Source organism: Rhinolophus sinicus, chromosome 13 (genome assembly GCF_057876585.1).
Source record: "Rhinolophus sinicus isolate RSI-liver-muscle chromosome 13, RSI-T2T, whole genome shotgun sequence".
Classification (NCBI taxonomy): domain Eukaryota; kingdom Metazoa; phylum Chordata; class Mammalia; order Chiroptera; family Rhinolophidae; genus Rhinolophus; species Rhinolophus sinicus.
The window spans coordinates 46964644-46987837 of record NC_142513.1 but is presented as its reverse complement, the minus strand read 5'-3'; the positions used below and the strand labels follow the sequence as shown (position 1 = coordinate 46987837).

General features: G+C 41.0%; 1 protein-coding gene across 3 annotated transcripts in view; it reads right to left on the bottom strand.

Annotated features, from left to right (window-relative positions):
- The window catches only part of HERC2 (HECT and RLD domain containing E3 ubiquitin protein ligase 2), a 154079-nt gene that overhangs the window by 95339 nt on the left and 35546 nt on the right, over window positions 1–23194 (bottom strand). For all 3 annotated transcript variants that reach the window (XM_019753190.3, XM_019753191.3, XM_019753192.3), the window contains exons 17-23: window positions 19194–19394; window positions 18227–18455; window positions 18004–18128; window positions 13400–13578; window positions 12362–12546; window positions 11047–11202; window positions 10173–10358 (exon numbers count right to left, since the gene is read on the bottom strand). In XM_019753190.3, coding sequence (XP_019608749.2) covers window positions 10173–10358; window positions 11047–11202; window positions 12362–12546; window positions 13400–13578; window positions 18004–18128; window positions 18227–18455; window positions 19194–19394 — 1261 coding nt within the window. The remainder of the gene's footprint in view (window positions 1–10172; window positions 10359–11046; window positions 11203–12361; window positions 12547–13399; window positions 13579–18003; window positions 18129–18226; window positions 18456–19193; window positions 19395–23194) is intronic.

The window sequence follows — 23194 nt, the reverse complement described above, 5'->3', positions numbered from 1 at the left end:
TGTGCAAAGTGTACCTTGTGCTTAAGGGCCAGGCTGCTGGAGGCTTTCCAGAGGACAGACTATGCATGAATTCGCCTGTCTAACGGAACCAAACTGAAGGTGGGGCCACCCAGGCCATGTGCCTCCGAGCCCATGAAACAGGAAGCTGGCCCATCAACACTGAATCCAAATGTCATCAAGCCAATGCCTACAGCCAGCAGTTTAGAGAAGATGTAACTGATACAAGACGTTAGGCTAAAAGAAGAAAATGCCAAGTTCAAAAAAATGTGAAATTCTCAGAACAAATGATCTGCTTCTTTGAAAAATAAACAGTAAGACCAAAGAGAGGGAGAGGATGGCCTAAAGATAGGATGTCAGGGGGAAAGAAACCAGAAGCACATATCAACCAACATGCAGAACTAATATACAAAAATTAACTCAAAATAGATCAAACATCTAAAAGCCACCAAACATCTAAAAGTATCAAACTCTTAGAAGAAAACACAAGAGAAAAGCTTCATGACATTGGATTTGGCAAATATTCTTGGACAAGGTGCCAAAAGCACAAGTAACAAAAGAAAAAAACTAACAACTTGGACTTCAACAAAATTAAACATCAAAGGACATTCTCAGCAGAGTGAAAAGGCAACGCACAGAATGGCAGAAAATATTTGCAAATCATATATATCCAGAATATATAACAAACTCCTACAACTGAACAGGAACAACAAAACATAGGAAAAGGACTTGCATAGACATTTCGGAAATATGCAAATAGCCAAAGCATATGAACACATGCACATCCCCACTAATCATGAGGGGAAACCAAATCAAACTACAATGCAATACCACTTCATCCCATTAGGATGCCATTATCAGAAAGGAGGGGAGGGGAGGGGAGGGGAGGGGAGGGCAGGGGAGGGCAGGGGAGGGCAGGGGAGGGAAAGGGAAAACAGAGAGGGAGGGAGGGAGGGAGGGAGGGAGGGAGGGAGGGAGGGAGGGAGGAAGGAAGGAAGGAAGGAAGGAAGGAAGGAAGGAAGGAAGGAAGGAAGGGCAAGTATTGGCAATACTGTGGAGAAGCTGTAATAGACCCCTTCCTGGGCATTGCTGGTGGGAATATAAAATGGTGCAGCTGCCGTAGAAAACTGCATGATGATGGATCCTCAAAAAGTTAAACGCAGATTAGCATATGACTCAGCAATTGCACTTTTGGCCACTAAGAACTGAAAGCAGAGACTTAGACAGACATTTGCACACCCATGTTCACAGCAGCATTAGTCATAACAGCCAAAAGGTAGAAACAACCCAAGTATCCATCGACAGACGAGTGGATAAATTAAATGTGGTCTATACATGCAGTGGAATATTATTCAGCCATAAAAAGAAATGAAGTTCTGACACCTGCTACAATGTGGATGAACCCTGATGACACACTAAGAGAAATAAGCCAGTTACCAAAGGACAAATACTGTATGATTCCACTTATGTGAGGTACCTAAGAGTGGTCCAATTCACAGACAGAAAGTGGAACGGTGGGTGCCAGGGTCGGGAGAGGGAAGAAGGGGCAGTTAGTGTTTAATGGGAAGAGAATTTCAGTTGTGCAAGATGAAAAAGTTCTGGAGATGACGGTGGTGATGACTGCACAATGTGAGTGCCCTTAATGCCATAAAATGCACACTTAAAAATGGTAAACTTGGAGTTCCGGAAAAATGGCGGTGTGAGGTGAGCCTCTGTAAAGCTCCCCTGGAATTTACAAAGAATCGAACAACAAAAACTCCACAAAGGACTCCCTGCACAGCGGACAGGCAAGACGAAGAAGCCCACTACCGACTGAAATCACCTACAGGTGGGAGATTCGCGCGAGTGGGGGGAGGAGGAAACGGAGAAGTGCGGGGAGACGGAGCCCCGCAGACGCAGGATGCAGACCTAGCTCAGTGCGCCGAGCTCGCTGCTTCCCGGAACTACCGCAGCTACGGGAGATCGGACTGCTAGGGCTCCACCAGGGCTCCACAGGGCTGAGGGGACAGCATATAACACGGCTGAACCCAACGCTCACGGCAGAGACCTCGGAGAAAAGACTGAGGGAAAAAGGCTGAAAACGGTGGTTTAAGCCCGCACTGCAGAGCAGAGAACGGAGCCTTAGGCACTGAGACTAGCCGCCCCCTCCCTCCCCTCCCAGAGCTCGCCCCGCCCCCACCTGCCCGGTGCTAAAAGCGAAACAGTAGCAGTGTCAGATCAAAACAACAGAAAATTTGCTATATTTGAGAACTGTGGCCCACAGACAAAAATTCACAGCCCAACTAGTTCCGGCAAAGGGGAGAGAGCTGTGGAAGCAGGACCAGCTGTGGTGGTGGTCGCTGCCATTGCTCTGGGCCACCTCTCACAGCTCACCCCGCCCCTGGCCCCACCTATCTGGGCGGATCCCTGCAGGAGTAAACAGAACTGCTGAAACACACCGGCTCTGAATCAGGAGCTGGAAGAGCTTTGGAACATCAAAAGCTCTCCGCATACCCACCGGGACACTGCGCCCTGTGACCTAGACGAACTATTAACAGAGGAGAAGCCCATCTCCCAGGGAATCCCCCCATTGTGTGAGAAGCAGGAATAGTGCAGAGAAAACACAGCACTACCCTGTGAGAGAGAAAAAAAAAAGCCTGCAGTCGAAGAAAAAGTAAAACATTCTACCAACAAGTACTGGAAAACAAAAGAAAGACCTCTTCCTATCAACCTGTTGCAGAAGTCACTCCTGTAGATGTCTAGGAAGAGAAATAGTAAACCAGTAATTGCCATGAATAACCAAGGCAACAAGATAGCTCAGAAAGAAAGTGAAAAATCTCCAGAGAAGGCACTTAAAAATACAGAAATATGTGACTTAAATGACAGAGAATTCAAGATTGCAGTTCTGAAAAAACTCAACAAGATACAAGAAAACACAGATAGGCAGTTAAATGAACTCAGAAACTCAATTAAAGAACAGCACGAGCATTTTACGAAAGAGATTGAAATTTTAAAAAAGAACCAAATAGAATTTCTGGCGATTAAGAACTCAATAGAAGAAATTAAGAATGAAATAACCAGCTTAGGTAGTAGAGTTGACCAGATGGAGGAAAGAATCAGTGACATCGAAGATAGAAACCTGGAAATGACACAGATAGAAGAAGAAAGAGACTTGAGACTTAAAAGAAATGAAAGAACTCTACAAGAACTTTCTGACTCCATCAGAAAGAGCAATATAAGAATAATGGGCATACCAGAAGGAAAAGAAAGAGAGAAGGGAACAGAGAATATATTCAAACAAATTGTCGATGAGAACTTCCCAAATTTGTGGACAGAACTGGACCCTCGAATCCAAGAAGCAAATAGAACACCTAGTTACCTCAATCCCAACAGGCCTTCTCCAAGGCACATTGTATTGAAGCTGTCTAAAATCAACGACAAAGAAAGAATCCTCAAGGCAGCCAGGGAAAAGAAGAAGGTAACTTATAAAGGAAAGCCCATTAGATTATCATCAGATTTTTCAGCAGAAACTCTACAAGCCAGGAGGGAGTGGAACCAAATATTCAAACTATTGAAAGAGAGAAATCATGAGCCAAGAATAATATATCCAGCAAAGATATCCTTTAGATATGAAGGAGGAATAAAGACCTTTCCAGACATATAGAAGCTGAGGGAATTTTCTAATACACGACCTGCACTATAAGAAATACTAAAGGAGGCTATTCGACCACCATCAACAGGGACAATTTGTGGAACCAAAACTCAAAAAGGGGGAGAGTAAAGGCCTGAACCGGAATATAGGAATGGAGAAAGTAAGCGTGCTAAAGATAATGGAATACTCTAAATATCAAACTTTCTTTTACATAAACTTAAGGGTAACCACTCAAAAAAAATCCAGAACTGAAATATATACTGAAATAAAAGAAGAATCAGAGGGAAACATCATAGAATACCACCACACAGAAATAATAGACAACAACAAAAAGGCAAAGAAACAATGGAGACACAGCCTTACCAGAAAACTAAAGATAGAATGACAGGAAATCCTCACATATCAATAATCACCCTAAATGTAAATGGACTGAACTCACCAATAAAAGGCACAGAGTAGCAGATTGGATCAAAAAACTAAACCCAACCATATGCTGTCTCCAAGAGACACATCTCAGCTACAAGGACAAGCATAGACTCAAAGTGAAAGGGTGGAAATTGACACTCCAAGCAAATGGTGCCCAGAGAAAATCAGGTGTAGCCATAATGATATCAGATGAAACAGACTTCAAGGTGAAAAAGATAACAAGAGACAAAGATGGACATTTCATAATGTGAAGGGGACTGTACAACAAGAAGACATAACAGTCATCAATATTTATGCCCCCAATCAGGGAGCAACGAAATACACCAAGCAACTACTAAGAGAACTGAAGGGAGAAATTGACCAAAACACAATGACACTAGGGGACTTAAATACATCATTGACAGCTATGGATAGATCATCCAAACAGAAAATAAATAACGAAATAGTAGCCCTAAATGACACATTAGATGAAATGGACATAATTGACATTTATAGAGCACTTCATCCTAAAACATCAGACTATACATTCTTTTCTAGTGTACATGGAACATTCTCAAGGATAGACCATATATTGGGACATAAAATCAGTCTCAACAAATTTAAGCAGATTGAAATCATACCATGCATATTCTCTGATCACAAGGCTTGGAAATTGGGTATCAACTATAAAAAGAAAGCGGGAAAAAACACGGAAACATGGAGACCAAACAATATACTTTTAAAGAAGGACTGGGTCAAAGAAGTAATTAGAGGAGAGATCAAAAGATACATAGAAACAAATGACAATGAAAATACATCCTACCAAAATTTTTGGGATGCAGCGAAAGCAGTTTTAAGAGGGAAATTTATGTCATTACAGGCCTATCTCAAGAAACAAGAAAACTCCCAAATAAATAACCTCATATTACACCTTAAAGAACTAGAAAAAGAAGAACAAGTAAAACCCAAGGTCAGCAGAAGAAAGAAAATAACAAAAATTAGAGCAGAAATAAATGAAATAGAGAACAGAAAGACAATAGAAAAAATTAATGTGACAAAGAGCTGGTTCTTTGAGAAGATTAACAAAATTGACAAACCCTTCGCTAGACTTACTAAGATAAAAAGAGAGAAGACACTGATTAACAAAATCAGAAACGTAAAAGGGGAAGTTATCACGGACACCACAGAAATACAAAGGATCATCCAAGAATACTATGAAGGACTATATGCCACCAAATTCAACAACCTAGAAGAAATGGATAAGTTCTTAGAAACATATAGCCTTCCAAGGCTGAACCATGAAGAACAGAAAATCTAAACAGACCAATCACCAGTAACGAAATTGAATCAGTCATCCAAAACCTTCCCAAAAGCAAAAGTCCGGGACCAGATGGCTTCACTAGTGAATTCTACCAAACCTTCAAAGAGGATCTAATACCAATCCTGCACAAACTCTTCCAAAAAATTGAAGAAAAGACAGTACTCCCTAACTCATTTTATGAGGCCAACATTACCCTGATACCAAAACCTGGTAAGGACAGCACAAAAAAAGAAAACTACAGACCAATATCTCTAATGAATACCGGTGCAAAAATCCTGAATAAAATTCTAGCAAATCGAATACAACAATGCATTAAAAAGATTATTCATCACAACCAAGTGGGGTTCATCCCCGGGGCACAAGGATGGTTCAACATATGCAAATCCATCAATGTGATACATCATATAAACAAAATAAAGGACAAAAATCATATGATTATATCAATTGATGCAGAAAAAGCATTTGACAAGATACAACATCCATTTATGATTAAAACACTTAATAAAATAGGTATAGAAGGAAAATACGTTAACATAATAAAGGCCATATATGACAAGCCCTCTGCTAATCTCATAATTAATGGAGAAAAACTGAAGCCCTTTGCTCTACGTTCAGGAACATGACAGGGTTGTCCCCTGTCACCTCTGCTTTTCAACATCGTGTTGGAAGTCCTTGCCAGAGCAATCAGGCAAGAGAAAGAAATAAAAGGCATCCAAATTGGGAATGAAGAAGTTAAATTATCACTCTTTGCAGATGACATGATGCTATATATAGAAAACCCTAAAGACTCCACCAAAAAGCTATTAGAAACAATCAACGAATACAGAAAAGTTGCTGGCTACAAAATCAACGCACAAACGTCCATTGCCTTCCTATATACTAACAATGAAATCTCAGAAAAAGAAATACAAAAAACAATTCCTTTTGCAATTGCAGCAAAAAGAATAAAATACCTAGGAATAAACTTAACCAAGGATGTGAAAGACCTATATGCTGAAAACTATAAGACTTTTTTGAAAGAAACTGAAGAAGACACAAAGAAATGGAAAGACATTCCGTGCTCATGGATTGGAAGAATCAACATAGTTAAAATGGCCATATTACCCAAAGCAATACACAGATTCAATGCAATCCCCATCAAATCCAAATGGCATATTTTAAAGAAATAGAACAAAAAACCATCAGATTTGTTTGGAACCACAAAAGATCCTGAATAGCCAAAGCAATCTTAAGAACAAAGAACAATACTGGAGGTATCACACTCCCTGACTTTAGCTTGTACTACAGGCCTATAATCATCAAAACAGCATGGTGTTGGCAGAAAAACAGACACATAGACCAATGGAATAGAATTGAGGACCCAGAAATAAAACCACATAAATATGGACTGATAATTTTTGACAAAGAAGCTAAAAACATACAATGGAGGAAAGACAGCCTCTTCAATAAATGGTGCCGGGAGAATTGGATAGCCACGTGCAAAAGAATGAAACTGGACTGCTATTTGTCACCATGTACCAAAGTTAATTCAAAATGGATCAAAGACTTAAGCATAAGACCTGACACAATAAACTGCATAGAAGAAAACATAGGTACTAAACTTAGGGACCTTGGGTTCAAAGAGCATTTTATGAATTTGACTCCAAAGGCAATGGAAGTAAAAGCTAAAACAAATGGGTCTATATGAAACTTAAAAGCTTCTGCACAGCAAAAGAAACCATTGACAAAATAAAGAGGCCACCAACTGAATGGGAGAAGATTTTTGCAAACAGTGCCTCCGATAAGGGGCTAGTATCCAGAATATACAAGGAACTCATGCAACTCAACAATAAAAAAACAAACAACCCAATTGAAAAATGGGCAGAGGACTTGAAGAGACATTTCTCCAAAGAGGACATACAAATGGCAAATAGACATATGAAAAAATGCTCAACATCACTAATCATCAGAGAAATGCAAATCAAAACCACAATGAGATATCACCTTACCCCAGTCAGAATGGCGATCATCAACAAGACAAATAGTAACAAATGTTGGAGAGGCTGTGGAGAAAAAGGAAACCTCATACACTGTTGGTGGGAATGCAGACTGGTGCAGCCGTTATGGAAGGCGGTGTGGAGGTTCCTCAAAAAATTACGAATAGAATTGCCATATGACCCAGCAATCCCTCTCCTGGGTATCTACCCAAAAAATCTGAAAACATTTAGAGATAAAGACACGTGTGCTCCAATGTTCATTGCAGCTTTGTTTACGGTGGCCAAGACATGGAAACAACCAAAATGTCCTTCAATAGATGAATGGATGAAGAAGTTGTGGTATATATACACAATGGAATACTATTCGGCGGTAAGAAAAGATGATATAGGAACATTTGTGACAACATGGATGGATCTTGAGAGTGTAATGCTGAGCGAAATAAGTCAGACAGAAAAAGCAGAGAACTATGTGATTTCACTGATATGTGGTATATAAACCAAAAGCAACAAAAGAACAAGACAAACAAATGAGAAACAGAAACTCATAGACACAGACAATGGTTTGGTGGTTGCCAGAGGGTAAGGGGGGTGGGGGGTGGGAGATGAGGGTAAGGGGGATCGAATATATGGTGATGGAAGGAGAACTGACTCTGGGTGATGAACACACAATGGGATTTATAGATGATGTAATACAGAATTGTACACCTGAAATCTATGTAATTTTACTAACAATTGTCACCCCAATAAATTTAATAAAATAAAATTTAAAAAAAAAATCAGGAAAAAAAAAAGGTAAACTTTGTTATGTATATTTTACCACTATTTAAAAAAAAGTTGGGCTCACACTCTACTCATCCCCTCCCACCAAAAAATTATTTAGAAACAAAACTACTGACCAAGATGATTATTCGTCAAATTCTACTAATCTTATACACACCTTTCCAAAAAAAATAAAATTGGAAAAGAACATTGTCCAACTCACAATCTGGCTTACTGAAACCTTGAATGTCTGTTATGTTTTTGCACCATCGGATCCTGACTAGCTAACATTCTCAGTTGACAGACTGTATACAAATTAAGAAGAGCTGATGGGAAGACCACCATCTTCCTGAATTACAGCTTGTTTATTAGTAAAGGCAGGGGGGTTATCAGTAACGTGTAGGGCATTACAAGAAAAGAAAATCACAGGCCAACTTCACAAATACAGATGCAAAACTGGTTTTTAAAAAAGCAAAACACTACCAGCAATATATATTAATACAACCAACATAATTTGACCAAGGTAGTTTTATCCCAAAAATGGATGCCTGAATTAGCACTTGAAAAATCAGTAATTCACACAGATATAGAAAAAAAAGAAGAAAAACTGTATAACCTTCAAGAGATGCAGAGAAAGTATTTGATGACATTCAGTATCCATTCATAATTAAAACTTCACCACAAAGCAGAAACAGAAGGGAAACATCCTTAATATTTAAAAGTATCTACAGAGAAAACCCTACAAAAAATCATGTCATGTGTGAAATGTGAAATTCCTCTGTTCCTAGGGATGAGACAAGGACGAGGTGCTAACCAGGGCAGCCGGCCACGGAAAGGAAGCGGACACAGGCAGAGCACCACCTGACTCACACAAAGGTGGTGCTCCAGAAGAATGACCAAGAACAGTTCCTTCACCCAAAGGTGCTGGCACAATGATGCTCTGGACCAAATGCCTGTGGGAAAAATGACACGTGACCTGTGCGCACGGAGGAAGAGCAATGAAGATGTTCCATTTCTGTGGAGATGGAAATCAGCACCACCACTGTGGAGACTGGCAGACCCAAAGAACCACCAAGAAACACACATGAAACGTCTAAACAAGGAAGTCCTTCAGGGGTACGTGCCTAGCAGATAAAGTGATCAAGAGATGGGAAGGGGTCCCTGCCGGGAGATGACAGGAGGTGCCCAGGGAGGGTACTGCCAGCGTCCACTCCCTAACCTGGACATATGTCAGTTTTCTCTGTGATGAATCAGAGCTGCTCCCTGTACCTTCATGTACATGTCATATTCCATAATAAAACCAGGTTTCACAATGAAGATATTTGATCTGCTGATGAAATTAAATGCCCTCAACCATATTTAGCAGCGAAACAAAAATGAATAGCCATTTAAGTTTACAAAAGTAGGTGAATGGTGCTAGAAACATTAGCTAGAGTAAGAAAATGAAAACCGACGCTCAGTATCCTAAGCTGGTTTTCCTCGAGACAATTGTTGCTCCTGTGTTAGAAAGACGACAGACTAGACAGTAGGAGAAAAGCTTTCCCATAAAATGGAAGTTGAACCACAACTCTAATTCAATGAGTCCCGGAAGTCAGAACCATACAGAGTATAGTTACTTAGACTCAAAACCGTCAAAGCTCAAAACTTTGAGAGGATAAGTGTCATAGCAAGACAGTTCCTACAGGGAAGCGCTCAGCTGACTGGGGGGGCTGCACACTCGTTAAGGTCAGGTGACGCAGAGAGGTTTAGAAAGTCACCCATATTGATGTCTGCTTCCAAAGCTGGACCACATCGAACCACCTCAACAGTACCTCCTGGAGACACCCAAGAAAGGGGTTTCCAGAACTTTCTAAAATAATCCATTTCAGGATGTAACAACCATTACTAACAGAAAAATCTTCCTTCAATAAAACCCAAATCTCTTCTGACTTGCACTGTCTTCCTTTCCCACTTACACCACCATCAGCACCGATCGCAGGTAAGTGCTCTTCCTTAGTCAAGGATTCTTGCAAATGGAACGGCAGGAACAGTCAGACGAGCACAGACTTCCCTCAGACAAAGCCTTTAAATTAAGACGTCATACCCATGATGCCGGGCCAGGCTAGCTCTTCATGGTCGTCCCGTTCCTTCCCTGGTGCCAGGTGGTTAAAGCGATCCAGATGTGCCAACAGGCCACCCAGCAGAGGGACAGCTCCAGCCTCCTGCATGAGACCAGCATTTTTACTGAGCAGAAGCACTATAGAAACTACTAGTTCTGGAAGGAGAACACCTACATTTAAAAAGAAAAAAAGTAATAAAGCATTAAGATTTAAATAAAACCATTTATCCTATAAAACCTTTCTAAGCCTGTTCTATGTTTAAATTCTGATAAGTCATAAAATAAAGAAAACTTGTCCTTCAGCATATTTCTATTCTACAGGATTATTTTACCTTTCATTTTGAAAGAGACAGATATAGGTATCAAACAACCCTATGAGTTACAAGAATACTTTTCAAAAATACTGTTTCAACACAGAAGTATTAACTAGAGTCTTTTATTCAGAAAACTAAGTGTTTACAACTAAATTCACTACCAGAAAAAAAAAAGCACTCAATAATAATGACCTAATGTCACTGACTTCACTTGAAACAGCACTAAGCAATGTGGGAATTTGTTAAGGTCTTGAAAGGACACTGAATTTTATGCTGCTGAAATAAATTAGATAATTACCGGGACCTCATTACGGAAGAACTAATAATGGTGGCGTCTCTAAATCACTAATTATATTGACAGTGACATGACTCCTATGCCAGGCTGCTCAGCAACAGAATTCTTAAAAAAACAGAAGGAAAAATGGAACAGGACTAGAAAATGTATGGGGGAAAGGCAAGCAGGTTTATTAGGAAATGATGGATTTTTAACTCTCATCGGTCTCTGAAAATGAACACATGTCCACAGGCAGGAAACAAGCAAGTACCGGTGAAGTCCCCTTCCACAATGCAGGCCACCTCTGCGAAGTGCCGCCAACTAGTGGAGGCGATGCTGGTGGCCACGGGCAGTGTGTCCCCGATGTGCGTGCACAGAAGGGCCGTGTACTTCTTCAGCAAGGAGCCGACCCCCATCAGCTCAGGACCTTAAAGAAAGATTTAGAAAATCTCATCTTCGTCAGGAAAATTTCCTGTGTAAATGAACTAAATTGCTCCACTATTCCACTAGCATTTCTACATCTCTCACCTATAATTTCCTCAAATAGGAACTACTCCTCACCCCTTAATCCTTGGCTCTTTTTGTATCACATGATTTGAAAAACAGTGAATTTGGTTTTGATTTTTACTCACTGTACTACAGAGTACCTAGAAACTCTGGGGGTATAAATACTAAAATCATAACTCAAAGAGTTTTAAAGCCTTATATTCAATACACAAATGTTTTCTAAGTCCAAGTCTTAACACGTACAAATTAATCTGAATGAACAAAGTTAGGCATCTTTCAATCTGATTTTCTTCCTACACGGCTCTTAACAGCTTTTCAGTCCTTGTGATTTCGTGTATGATACGATTACCTCTTTCACACTTTAAGTTCACCTATTTCAACCTGAAATTTTCCATCTACAAGTGCCTAACTTTTCAGGAAGTAACTAAGTTACTTTAGCATGAACTAGCTAGAAAAAGACTAGCTAAACTAACGAAAGCAGCCAACCTTCCCACCCTTGACAGAAAACTCCCTCCTGGAGAGCCGGCCACTCTCTGCGGAGCTGGGGAAAGTGCCCTACCGCCCATCCTGCCCATGGCTGAGCACTGCCGCATCATCCTGTTTCAATCCCCACAAGAACCCGCAGGTGTTACCCCAATTCCGTAGGTGAGCAATCTACAGCCCGAGAAGCCCAGCCCCATGGCCAGCAGCTGATAAAGCAGAGCCATCACTGAGACCCAGCCTTGCCCCAGCCACACCCACTGGCTTCCCAGCATGATACACAAATAGGACGGCACTGTTTTGTTCCCACACTGTGTCAATCTCCAACAGTCCACAAATAACACGTGGAATAAGTCGGACAGACTTCAATAAAGGATGCTATTCCTGATGTCTGAAGAATTCAAAGGTCAAGACAGTAAGTCTAATATAGAAATATTCATCCAAAAATAAAGGTGGATGCAAAATGAAGCCCCCCGAAAATTGGTACATTTATACAGCACAAGAACTGCCCATCCAGGCACGCAGAACAGGCACGTCCAAGAGCCTGATTAAAAAGCCCAGGACACACGCCACGCGTGTGAACACTACAAGCAACTCACTGCAGCTCTCTGAGGTCTGTCCTGTGCTTTCTCCTGGGTAAAGTTTACTGATGAGCAGGCGCTGAAAACGCAGCAGCAAATCCAGTGAGGCCGAGCTGTCACGGCCGTGTTGCTCCAAGTCTTGACGTGACGAAATCCGACGGGCAACGTCTTTCAACCTGGCTACTGTCTGAGAAGCAATGTTTCTACGCAGGGGACAGAGGATTGTAAAAGGAAACAAATTATGGCTGTTTAAAAAATAATAGCAGTTAAAGAAATCACGACATAAACTAAACTCAGAAATACAGATCGTGACCAGTAGCTGGCTTCGTTCCCCAAATGTGAGTCACAGTGAGCAGAGCAGAGAAAACGCCTAAGATAGAAGGACGCCCTCTGCTTTCTGAATGTGCTCCTGAGAGCTGCATGGAAGGGTCCAGTGATATAAAACTCCTGTACACACCTCTGGATGGAGAAACACCTGTGTCGTCACTTTGTGAATGGCTCTGAAATGCCAGGTGACATTTTGTAGTCTTGTCTGACCCTTCGGCTCTTGTCAAGGTCAGCCTTTGTTTATATTCTGACTGACTGATTCTTACCTCCTCCTGATTCAGCCTTCGAAAATAACACTCACCACTCTTATTTACTTCAACTTTTAAATAAAAAGTTGTCTTATAAAAAGTCACACGCCTAAATCTATAATGTATAGAATGAGGTGATGATACAACCAGTTTTTAAAAACTGACCTGTCCACAGTGACTCCGATTTGCATCTATCTGTGTAATAATGAAGATAAGGGTCTCGTCCTAGGTTTACTGCACAGTCCAATTTTCTCTTATGTGAAAACCTTCAGAATCCCTAGCTCTGCCTCATACAGCACCCCAAGCTTTCCTCTCATCTGTACTTAAGTCTGCTCTTGACCCTACCCTCTCCTGGGTAATTTTCAGAGCATCTCCTCGACAGCCAAACCCACCTTTGAAATCCAAATCCTACTGCTAATTTCACTATCTTCATATGAAAACCAATAATCTATTACAATAACAGATATCCATTACTACTTACCGAAGAAGCTGTTGTATGAGCTGCACCAGAGGCAAACACTGTTTTCCGGAAGATTCATAGATCCCCGTGTTGATGAGATCCTTATCCAATGGAGTCCTACTTCTATGGAACGCCGAGGCATCCACTTCCTGTTCATCAATCTCTTTTTCCTTCTGTGCTTCTTTTTTGGCTTCGATGTCCTGTAATTCATCAAACCAGCTGTCTTAGCAACAGGTGCGATGGCACCCGGCTGAGCCCTGCTCCCACAGCCTTGCTGTCCCCACCGCTAGACGCCAACTCACACACCTGGTGACAAGGGCCCACATTACCTGTTGGAAACCCTGTCACTCAAGCTGCTCAGTTTCTAACAGATCACTTGTCCCTACAAATCCGATGTCCAGGCTGTCACTGCTGATGGTCTCCAGCCCCTTCTGTGAAGTCCCTCAGATCTCAGCACCCCAGCCAATGTGATCTGCCCCCCCCCCCACACACACACACAGTCTGTCTGCTTTCCAGACACGCGCAGCAATACGGGAAGTATTCTCACGTCATAGATCTGATAAGAGACATGAGTCCAGAACACAGAAAAGATGCTTATAACTCAATAGTTATAGTTCAACGTGACCCAATCCACAAACAGGCAAATGACTGGAACAGACGTATCTTCAAAGAAGATGTACAAATGGCCAATCACACATGAAAAGATGCTCAACATCATTAGTCACCGAGGAAATTCACACCTGCCACGCGGCTCTAATAAAGAGATGGACAGTAGTAAGCACTGGTGAGGACGTGGGGACTGGGACCCTCACACACCGCTGCAGGGCGTGCAAAATGCTGCAGCCACTTAAGAAAGGTCTGGCCGCTCTTCCAAACATTAACTTACCTATGCCACTCCTAGGCATATACCCCTAAGAAATAAAATCCTACGTCCACACAAAAACCTACAGACGAATGTTCGTAACAGCATTTTTCATAAGAACTTAAAAGTGGGAACAGCCCAAATGTCCATCAGCTGAAGGAATGATAAAGAAAACGTGCTCTATCCATACAATGGAATACTGTTTAGCAATTGTAAAAAATGAAGTACAACACAGATGCGACAACCTGGATGAACTTTGAAACACTATGCTGGGTGAAGAAGTCAGACACAAAAGGCCACATATTGTTTGAATCCATGTCTATGAGATGTCCAAAACAGGGAACTAGTTAAAGACAGAAAGAGATGGGTGGTTGTCAGTGGCTGGAAGGAGCGGGGAGTGACTGTCAGGGGCACAGTCTCCCTGGGAGCGATGAGACTGCTCTGAAACCACATGCTGGTGACGGCTGCACAACGCTGTGAATGTACGAAAAACCACTGAATGACACACTGTAAAAGAGTGAAGCTTATAGTATGTGAATTACATCTCAATAAAGACTTTTTTTTAAAAGGGGGATCTCTTTTGCCAGTCAAATGCAACCTATATTCCTGAGGAACTACTATGTACCATGCATGGTTTTAGTAACCAAATTTACTGTGAAGAAGCAAAGATCTTTCTTTCTGGGCTTTATTTCCCAATGGCAACACCAGAACTGTGTACACACCAACAGTCCCACCCAGTCCTGAGGGGCCTTGGGATGAAGGCCCAAACTCAATGATAGGGACGGAACTGGGCCCCCATTCTTAAGGATAGGAAGGTAACATGGAAAGCTTAAAAAAGTGCGTACTTTTTACCTAGCTATTTCATTTCTAGAACTTTTTCCTAGTAATCATTCTTGTACTCTATAACGTAACCTACAAGAATAAAAAATTATTTATAATAGTACAATCTAAAACCTAAATGGTCACCAAAAGGAGGCTGTTCTTTTAAAAAAAGAAACAGATTCCCTCTCTCTATGACAGACTTTCCCAAAGTAACAGAGCAAATGAACTAGCACTAGAATATTCAACATTGATAATAAGTGAAAAAGATGAAACTGATTATGTCATCGAGACCAATTCTGGCACCATAATCAATATTGTTAGTAAACGTTTGCATTTTCAAAAGTCTGGAAGACTATACACCAAAAATATTAACAATGGTTATTCCTAAATAATGAGGTTTTCTTATTTCTGCCTTTCTGTAGCATCAAAATTTTATTTCAAAATAAATGGCCTTTTGGCTATTTTTCAGGCTCCTTATTTACTATCTCAGAGATCACAGTCTGCAGATCTCAGTAGCCCCCTTCCAGGTCTCTGTCCAGCAGGAAGCACAGAATAAACATCTGTGAACTAAATTAATAGGTTCTAAAAATCCTGCTCGGTCACATCACAGTTACTGTCTGGCCCACAGGCGGATGGCCTCTGCCTGTTCACTGTCATTGTCCTATCAGGCCAGCGTCACACGGAGTCGCATGGGGCACAGGAGGAAAAAAAAGAGGTCTGGAGTCAGCAACGCTGCCACTCACTAGCCATGACACCTCAGCACACCACCAAACATCTGCACTACTTATGTCTACATCTATAAAACGAAATTTTAAAACACATTTTCCACTGCACATGGTTGACAAGGTTCAACGAGAAAATGAAAGTACACAGCCCAGTCCCTGGAAAATACCAAATATACAAACAGCATAGTTGTTACATCATCACATGTATGATTTCTTCTAATTGTTCTCAATTTAACATTTAAGTATCTTTTCAAAGATACTTCATCTAATTTCATCAATGTAAATTTTTAAATCAAAAACTATACAACTTGAAAGCAACAAAAGGGCCGGCCCAGTGGCTCAGGCGGTTGGAGCTCCGTGCTCCTAACTCCGAAGGCTGCCGGTTCGATTCCCACATGGGCCAGTGGGCTCTCAACCACAAGGTTGCTGGTGCGACTCCTCGACTCCCGCAAGGGATGGTGGGCAGCGCCCCCTGCAACTAAGATTGAACACGGCTCCTGGAGCTGAGCTGCCACTGAGCTCCCGGATGGCTCAATTGGCTGGAACGCGGGCTCTCAACCACAAGGTTGCGGGTTCGACTCCCGCAAGGGATGGTGGGCTGCGCCCCTACAACTAGCAACGGCAACTGGACCTGGAACTGAGCTGCGCCCTCCACAACTAAGACTGAAAGGACAACAACTTGACTTGGAAAAGAGGCCTGGAAGTACACACTGTTCCCCAATATAGTCCTGTTCCCCTTCCCTGATAAAATCTTTAAAACAAAAAAAAAGCAACAAAAGCAGCTCTGAATGGCCAATAAGCACATGCAAATACAAATTAAAACCACAGCCCACAGCTGAGCTGAAATTAACCTGCCTCATATCCAGTTAGGACAAGAAAGAGCTAGAACTCTCGTACAGGCTGGGTCAAATATAAATGGCACAGTCACTCTAGGAAACCGTAAACACATACTCAACCTAGAACCCAGCAAATTCAAAGTATTTATTTTACTAAAGAGAAAAAAAACACGTGTTGACTAAACAACCTGTACAGATGGTGATCAGAGTAGTTTCAGAGTCAAAAACAATCAAATGTCTGTGACAGCAGCATGGATAGATGAGCAGTGCCGTGTGATCACACAGTGACTATGGCTCCACAGAGCGCACATGTGACCACCCTGCAACACAGATGAACGTGGAAGATGCTACCAAGGCAAAGTGAAGCAGACATAAGAAGTACATACTTAGGATTCCATTTAAGTGACATTCACAACTGCCACAATTTAACCTGAGGCAAGGGAGTGTCCTAATTTCCAGTGCAAGGGGCACAAAGGCACTTTCTTGGTGATGGAAATGATTTACAATATGATCAAGATAACTGTCAAAATCGATGCTACAAGTAAATAGCTAATAGGAGTGAGCCTGTGAGCTGGCAGGATGGGACAGGCAAAGAATTAACAGGAGTGAGCCTGTGAGCTGGCAGGAACAAGCTTAAAAACTAAACACTTGGCTCTGAATCCCCCGGCTAACACTACCTGCAAGCTGACAAGCACCTCACCTCCATCATAGCTGGAAACAGAACAGGTCCCGGAAGAAGACAATTGTAACGGCAGCCCCCCTACAAGCTGACAGGCACCCTACATCCTGCATAGAAAAATACAAAACCCTAGCACTCCTTCTTATCGGTGCAGCTGTCTATTCTCCACTCTGCCCCCAGCATCTTTTCTGCCAGTATTTCTGACTTCTACCCCTGTCTCGGCAGCTGTTTCTATCAGACTCTGCCCTGGCAAACTCCTTTTGTCAGTATTTCTCTTACAAACAGAAACCTGTGGCAGCCATCTTCTCTAGACACTGCCACTGGCTCTCTCTCTCTCTCTGCCTGACTTTTAATAAACATTTTCTTGCTTTCCTACTTTTCAGAGTCTCGTGAATTCTTTCACTTTCTGTGAACAACCAGGGATAATTATAAACCAATACAAAAACCATTTAAATGGACACTTAAAGTGGGTACATTTTATCATACTTTATACTTCCGTAAAGTTTTTTAAACTAGTAAGACTTTTAACCACAGAAAATATTTAGATGTTACAAGTTTGTGTTTCAGTTTTTCAATCATTCTAGCAAAAGGGTGTTATTTCTTTACAAGTCTGAGTATGGTATTGCAATCTCAGCTCAGAGCCATGTAAAACTCCCCCCCCCCCCCCCCCGGGGCTCGCGCACACACTCCCAGGGCCATACCTGGATTTCGGCAGTAATGGCTGCATTCAAGGCCGACTCTAAGCCTCCATCAGCCATCAGACTGCCCACTAGAAGATCAACCATGAATCGACGACCCGGACTTATGTTAACTTCATTGCCTGAAACTGGAAAAGGGAAAAGTGTTCTTGCCAATGCAAGGGAAGCACTAGCGCCTCCCAGGGCATTCCCACCTCCGCCCGGTCCCCCACTCTGCCTGGCTCACCTGCACAGGGCAGGAGAGCAGAGAGAGCGCGGGCCCGCTCCTCGGCGGTGGGCAGCAGCACGGACCACCCGCTCTGCAGCACGGCCTGGGCGGCCGCCTGCACCGTGCCCAGGACGCCTGCACTGCTGGCCAGGGCAACCACCGTCTGCTTCAGACTGTTGAGGAGGACGCTGCCCAGACCTAAACCAAGGAACTCTGGGTCAACCTGGTGACTAATGGCAGCATGCAACTGCAAGGACAAAAACAATTTTCATTTAGAAGCCCTAAAAATGGTGGATTTCAAATCTTATTAAATATTACATAATACCTCAAGCTGACTTTTATTCAAATATAAAGGACATGATGGGTCACACAGAAATCCTTGTATCATAAAGGTGAAAATTACTTTGCTGAGAAAAACTGTTCTCTTGACATTAAGTCATAGGATTTCATTACAAAGAAAAATATGATGACCGAAGATTTCAGCTGTACTTTTACTTTTAAAAAATAACAACAAAGATAAAGGAAAAGAAATATTGTGGGAGCGCTTTTGATGTTGCCCTGTTTTACCCTTAAAGGCGGCACACCGGAGGGAGCCATGCTGACTGGGTCGCTCTCACAGCCCAGGGAGGAGACTGACCAGCACGCCCAGAGGTGCCTCCACCACCCAGTGTCACCCAGTTGCTCTCCAGTCACAACAGCACATTCAAGATCGGGGCTTTGATGAATGCCAGCACACTGATTCCAGCAGAAGTGACACAATCCTGACACACTCTCACCTGATGCAGAGACTGACTTCCAGGACAAACGTAAAATAACCAGGCTGATTTTTTAAGCCTTGTACACATTACATACACTCCATCATAATCTTACTTTACAATACCTTAAGCGATTCATTTTACAGGCTAAAACCCACACCCTTCAAAATCATAACCATGCAAACAAACACCTAACACCTATAACAAGAGGAGAGAGAAGCCATTAACACCTGAAGTCGAAGAAGGCTCAACGTTGCCACGGCCACGCACTCTTTCTCTTGGGGTGGGGGCCAGTCAGCGGTGCCATCCATGCCCTCACTCACTTGCCGCAGAAGGAGGTCCAGCTGCTCAAATGTCATTGAACAGATGTCCACCACAAATGGGACCCGGAGGCCAATGGACCACTCAGAGCAAGATGACCAAGCAAAACTCTGGAAGAAACACAAGAACCAAAAATGAATGTATATATTCAGCTATTGGTCTGTTCCACCATCATGATGAGACTCTCCATTCTGAATGATGAAAATGCCTTCAATTATAACTTATTCATCCTCTGTCACAAACACATGTGGACTTTCATGGTTGTCTATCTCATATACTATCGCCTTCCCATTTCTTCTCATTTCACTGCCCTATCTCTTTTTGCCACAAATAAAAAGGTAACATGTTTTTAAGAAACCTTTTCACTCTCAAAATTATTAATGCACATCAGCAAATGGTTAAAAATAAATGATTAAAAATAAATCAATAATTGCCATGAATAACCAAGGTAACAACACAGCTCAGACAGAAAATGAAAAGTCACCAGAAAATGAACCAAAAGATATGGAAATATGTGACTTAAATGACAGAGAACTCAAGATTGCAGTTCTGAAAAAACTCAGCGAGATGCAAGAAAACACAGACAGGCAGTTTAATAAACTCAGAAACACACTCAAAGAACAACATGAACATTTTACCAAAGAGATTGAAATTTTGAAAAAAAAACAACAAATAGAATTTCTGGAGATTAAGAACTCAACAGAAGAAATGAAGGATGAAATAGCCAACTTGGGTAGTAGAGTTGACCAGATGGAGGAAAGAATCAGTGACATCAAAGAAAGAAACCTGGAAATGTCATGGATGGAAGAAAAAAGAGACTTGAGACTTAAAAGAAATGAAAGAACTCTACAAGAACTTTCTGACTCCATCAGAAAGAGCAATATAAGAATAATGGGCATACCAGGAGAAGAAAGAGAGAAGGGAACTGAGAGTATATTCAAACAAATAGTCAATGAGAACTTTCCAAACATGTGGAAAGAACTGGGTCCTCGAATCCAAGAAGCAAATAGAACACCTAATTACCTCAACCACAACAGGCCTTCTCCAAGGCACATTGTATTGAAGCTGTCTAAAATCAACGACAAAGAAAGAATCCTCAAGGCAGCCAGGGAAAAGAAGATGGCAACCTACAAAGGAAAGCCTGTTAGAATAGCATCAGATTTTTCAGCAGAAACTCTATAAGCCAGGAGGGAGTGGAACCAAATATTCAAACTATCGAGAGAGAAATTATGAGCCAAGAATAATATACTCAGCAAAGACAACCTTTAGATATGAAGGAAGAATAAAGACCTTTCCAGACATACAGCAGCTGAGGGACTTTTCTAATACACGACCTGCACTACAAGAAATACTAAAGGAGGCTATTCAACCACCATCAACAGGGACAATTTGTGGCAACCAAAACATAAAAAGGGGCAGAGTAAAGGCCTGAACCGGAATATGGGAATGGAAAAAGTAAGCATGCTTAAGAAAATGGAATACTTTAAATAGCAAACTTTCTTTTACATAAACTTAATGGTAACCATCCCAAAAAAATCTAGAACTGAAATACATACTGTAATAAATGAAGAAACAGAGGAAAAAATCATAGAATATCACCACACAGAAATAATAGACAACAACAAAGAGGCAAAGAAACAATGGAGACACAGTCTTACCAGAAAACCAAAGATAGAATGATAGGAAATCCTCACATATCAATAATTACCCTAAATGTAAATGGACTGAACTCAAAAATAAAAGGGCACAGAGTAGCAGATTGGATCAAAAAACTAAACTCAACCATATGCTGTCTCCAAGAGACTCATCTCAGCTACAAGGACAAACATAGGTTCAAAGTGAAAGGGTGGAAATTGACACTCCAAGCAATTGGTATCCAGAGAAAATCAGGTGTAGTCATACTGATATCAGACGAAACAGACTTCAGGGTAAAAAGCTAACAAGCGACAAAGATGGACATTTCATAATGGTAAAGGGAACTATACAACAAGAAAACATAACAGTCATCAATATTTATGCCCCCAATCAGGGAACACCAAAATATACAAAGCAACTACTAACAGAACTACAGGGAGAAACTGACCAAAACACAATTATACTAGGGTAGCTAAATACATCATTGAGAACTACGGATAGATCATCCAAACAGAAAATAAATAACGAAATAGCAGCCCTAAATGACACATTATATGAAATGGACATAATTGACATTTATAGAGCACTTCATCCTAAAACATCAGACTACAAATTTTTTTCTAGTGTACATGGAACATTCTCAAGGATAGACCATATATTGGGACATAAAACTAACTTCAGCAATTTAAGAAGACTGAAATCATACCAAGCATATTCTCTGATCCCAAGGCTTTGAAATTGGTTATCAACTGCAAAAAGAAAGCAGGAAAAACCACAAATACATGGAAATTAAACAACATACTTTGAAAGAATGAACAGGTCAAAAAAGAAATAAGACTAGAGATCAAAATACACATAGAAACAAATGAAAATGAAAACACATCCTACCAAAATTTAGGGGATGCAGCGAAAGCAGTTTTAAGAGGGAAATTTATCTCATTACAGGCCTATCTCAAGAAACAAGAAAAATCCCAAATAAATAACCTCACATTCCACCTTAAAGAACTAGAAAAAGAACAAATGAAACCCAAGGTCAGCAACAGAAAGGAAATAACAAAAATCAGAGCAGAACTAAATGAAATAGAGAACAAAAAGATAATAGAAAAAATTAATGTGACAAAGAGCTGGTTCTTTGAAAAGATTAACAAAATTGAGAAACCCTTGGCTAGACTCACTAAGATAAAAAGAGAAAAGACACTAATAAAATAAAAAATGAAAGAGGGGACGTTATCACGGATGTCACAGAAATACAAAAGATCATACAAGAATACTATGAAGGACTATATGCCACCAATTCAATAACCTAGAAGAAATGGACAAGTTCTTAGAAACATATAGCCTTCCTAGGATGAACCATGAAGAACTAGAAAATCTAAACAGACTGATCACCAGTAACAAAATTGAATCAGTCATCCAAAACCTTCCCAAAAGCAAAAGTCTGGGACCAGATCACTTCACTAGTGAATTCTACCAAACCTTCAAAGAGGATCTAATACCAATCCTGCTCAAACTCTTCCAAAAGTTGAAGAAGAGACAATACTCCCTAACTCATGTTACGAGGCCAACATTACCCTGATACCAAAACTTGGTAAGGATAACACAAAAACAGAAAACTATAGACCAATATCTCATGAATACAGACAGAAAATTCCTATACAAAATTCTAGCAAATCGAATGCAATAATACATTAAAAAGATTATTCATCACAACCGAGTGGGGATTATCCCAGGGACACAGGATGGTTCAACACACACAAATCCATCAATGTGATACACCACATAAACAAAATAAAGGACAAAAATCATATGATTATACCAATTGATGCAGAAAAAGCATTTGATAAGATACAACATCAATTTATGATTAAAACACTTAATAAAATAGGTATAGAAGGAAAATACGTTAACATAATAAAGGCCATATATGACAAGCCCTCTGCTAATCTCATAATTAACGGTGAAAAACGGAAGCCCTTTGCTCTACGTTCAGGAACACGACAGGGATGTCCCCTGTCACCTCTGCTTTTCAACATCGTGTTGGAAGTCCTTGCCAGAGCAATCAGGCAAGAGAAAGAAATAAAAGGCATCCAAATTGGGAATGAAGAAGTTAAATTATCACTCTTTGCAGATGACATGATGCTATATATACAAAACCCTAAAGACTCCACCAAAAAGCTATTAGAAACAATCAACGAATACAGTAAAGTTGCTGGCTACAAAATCAACGCACAAAAGTCCATTGCCTTCCTATATACCAACAATGAAATCTCAGAAA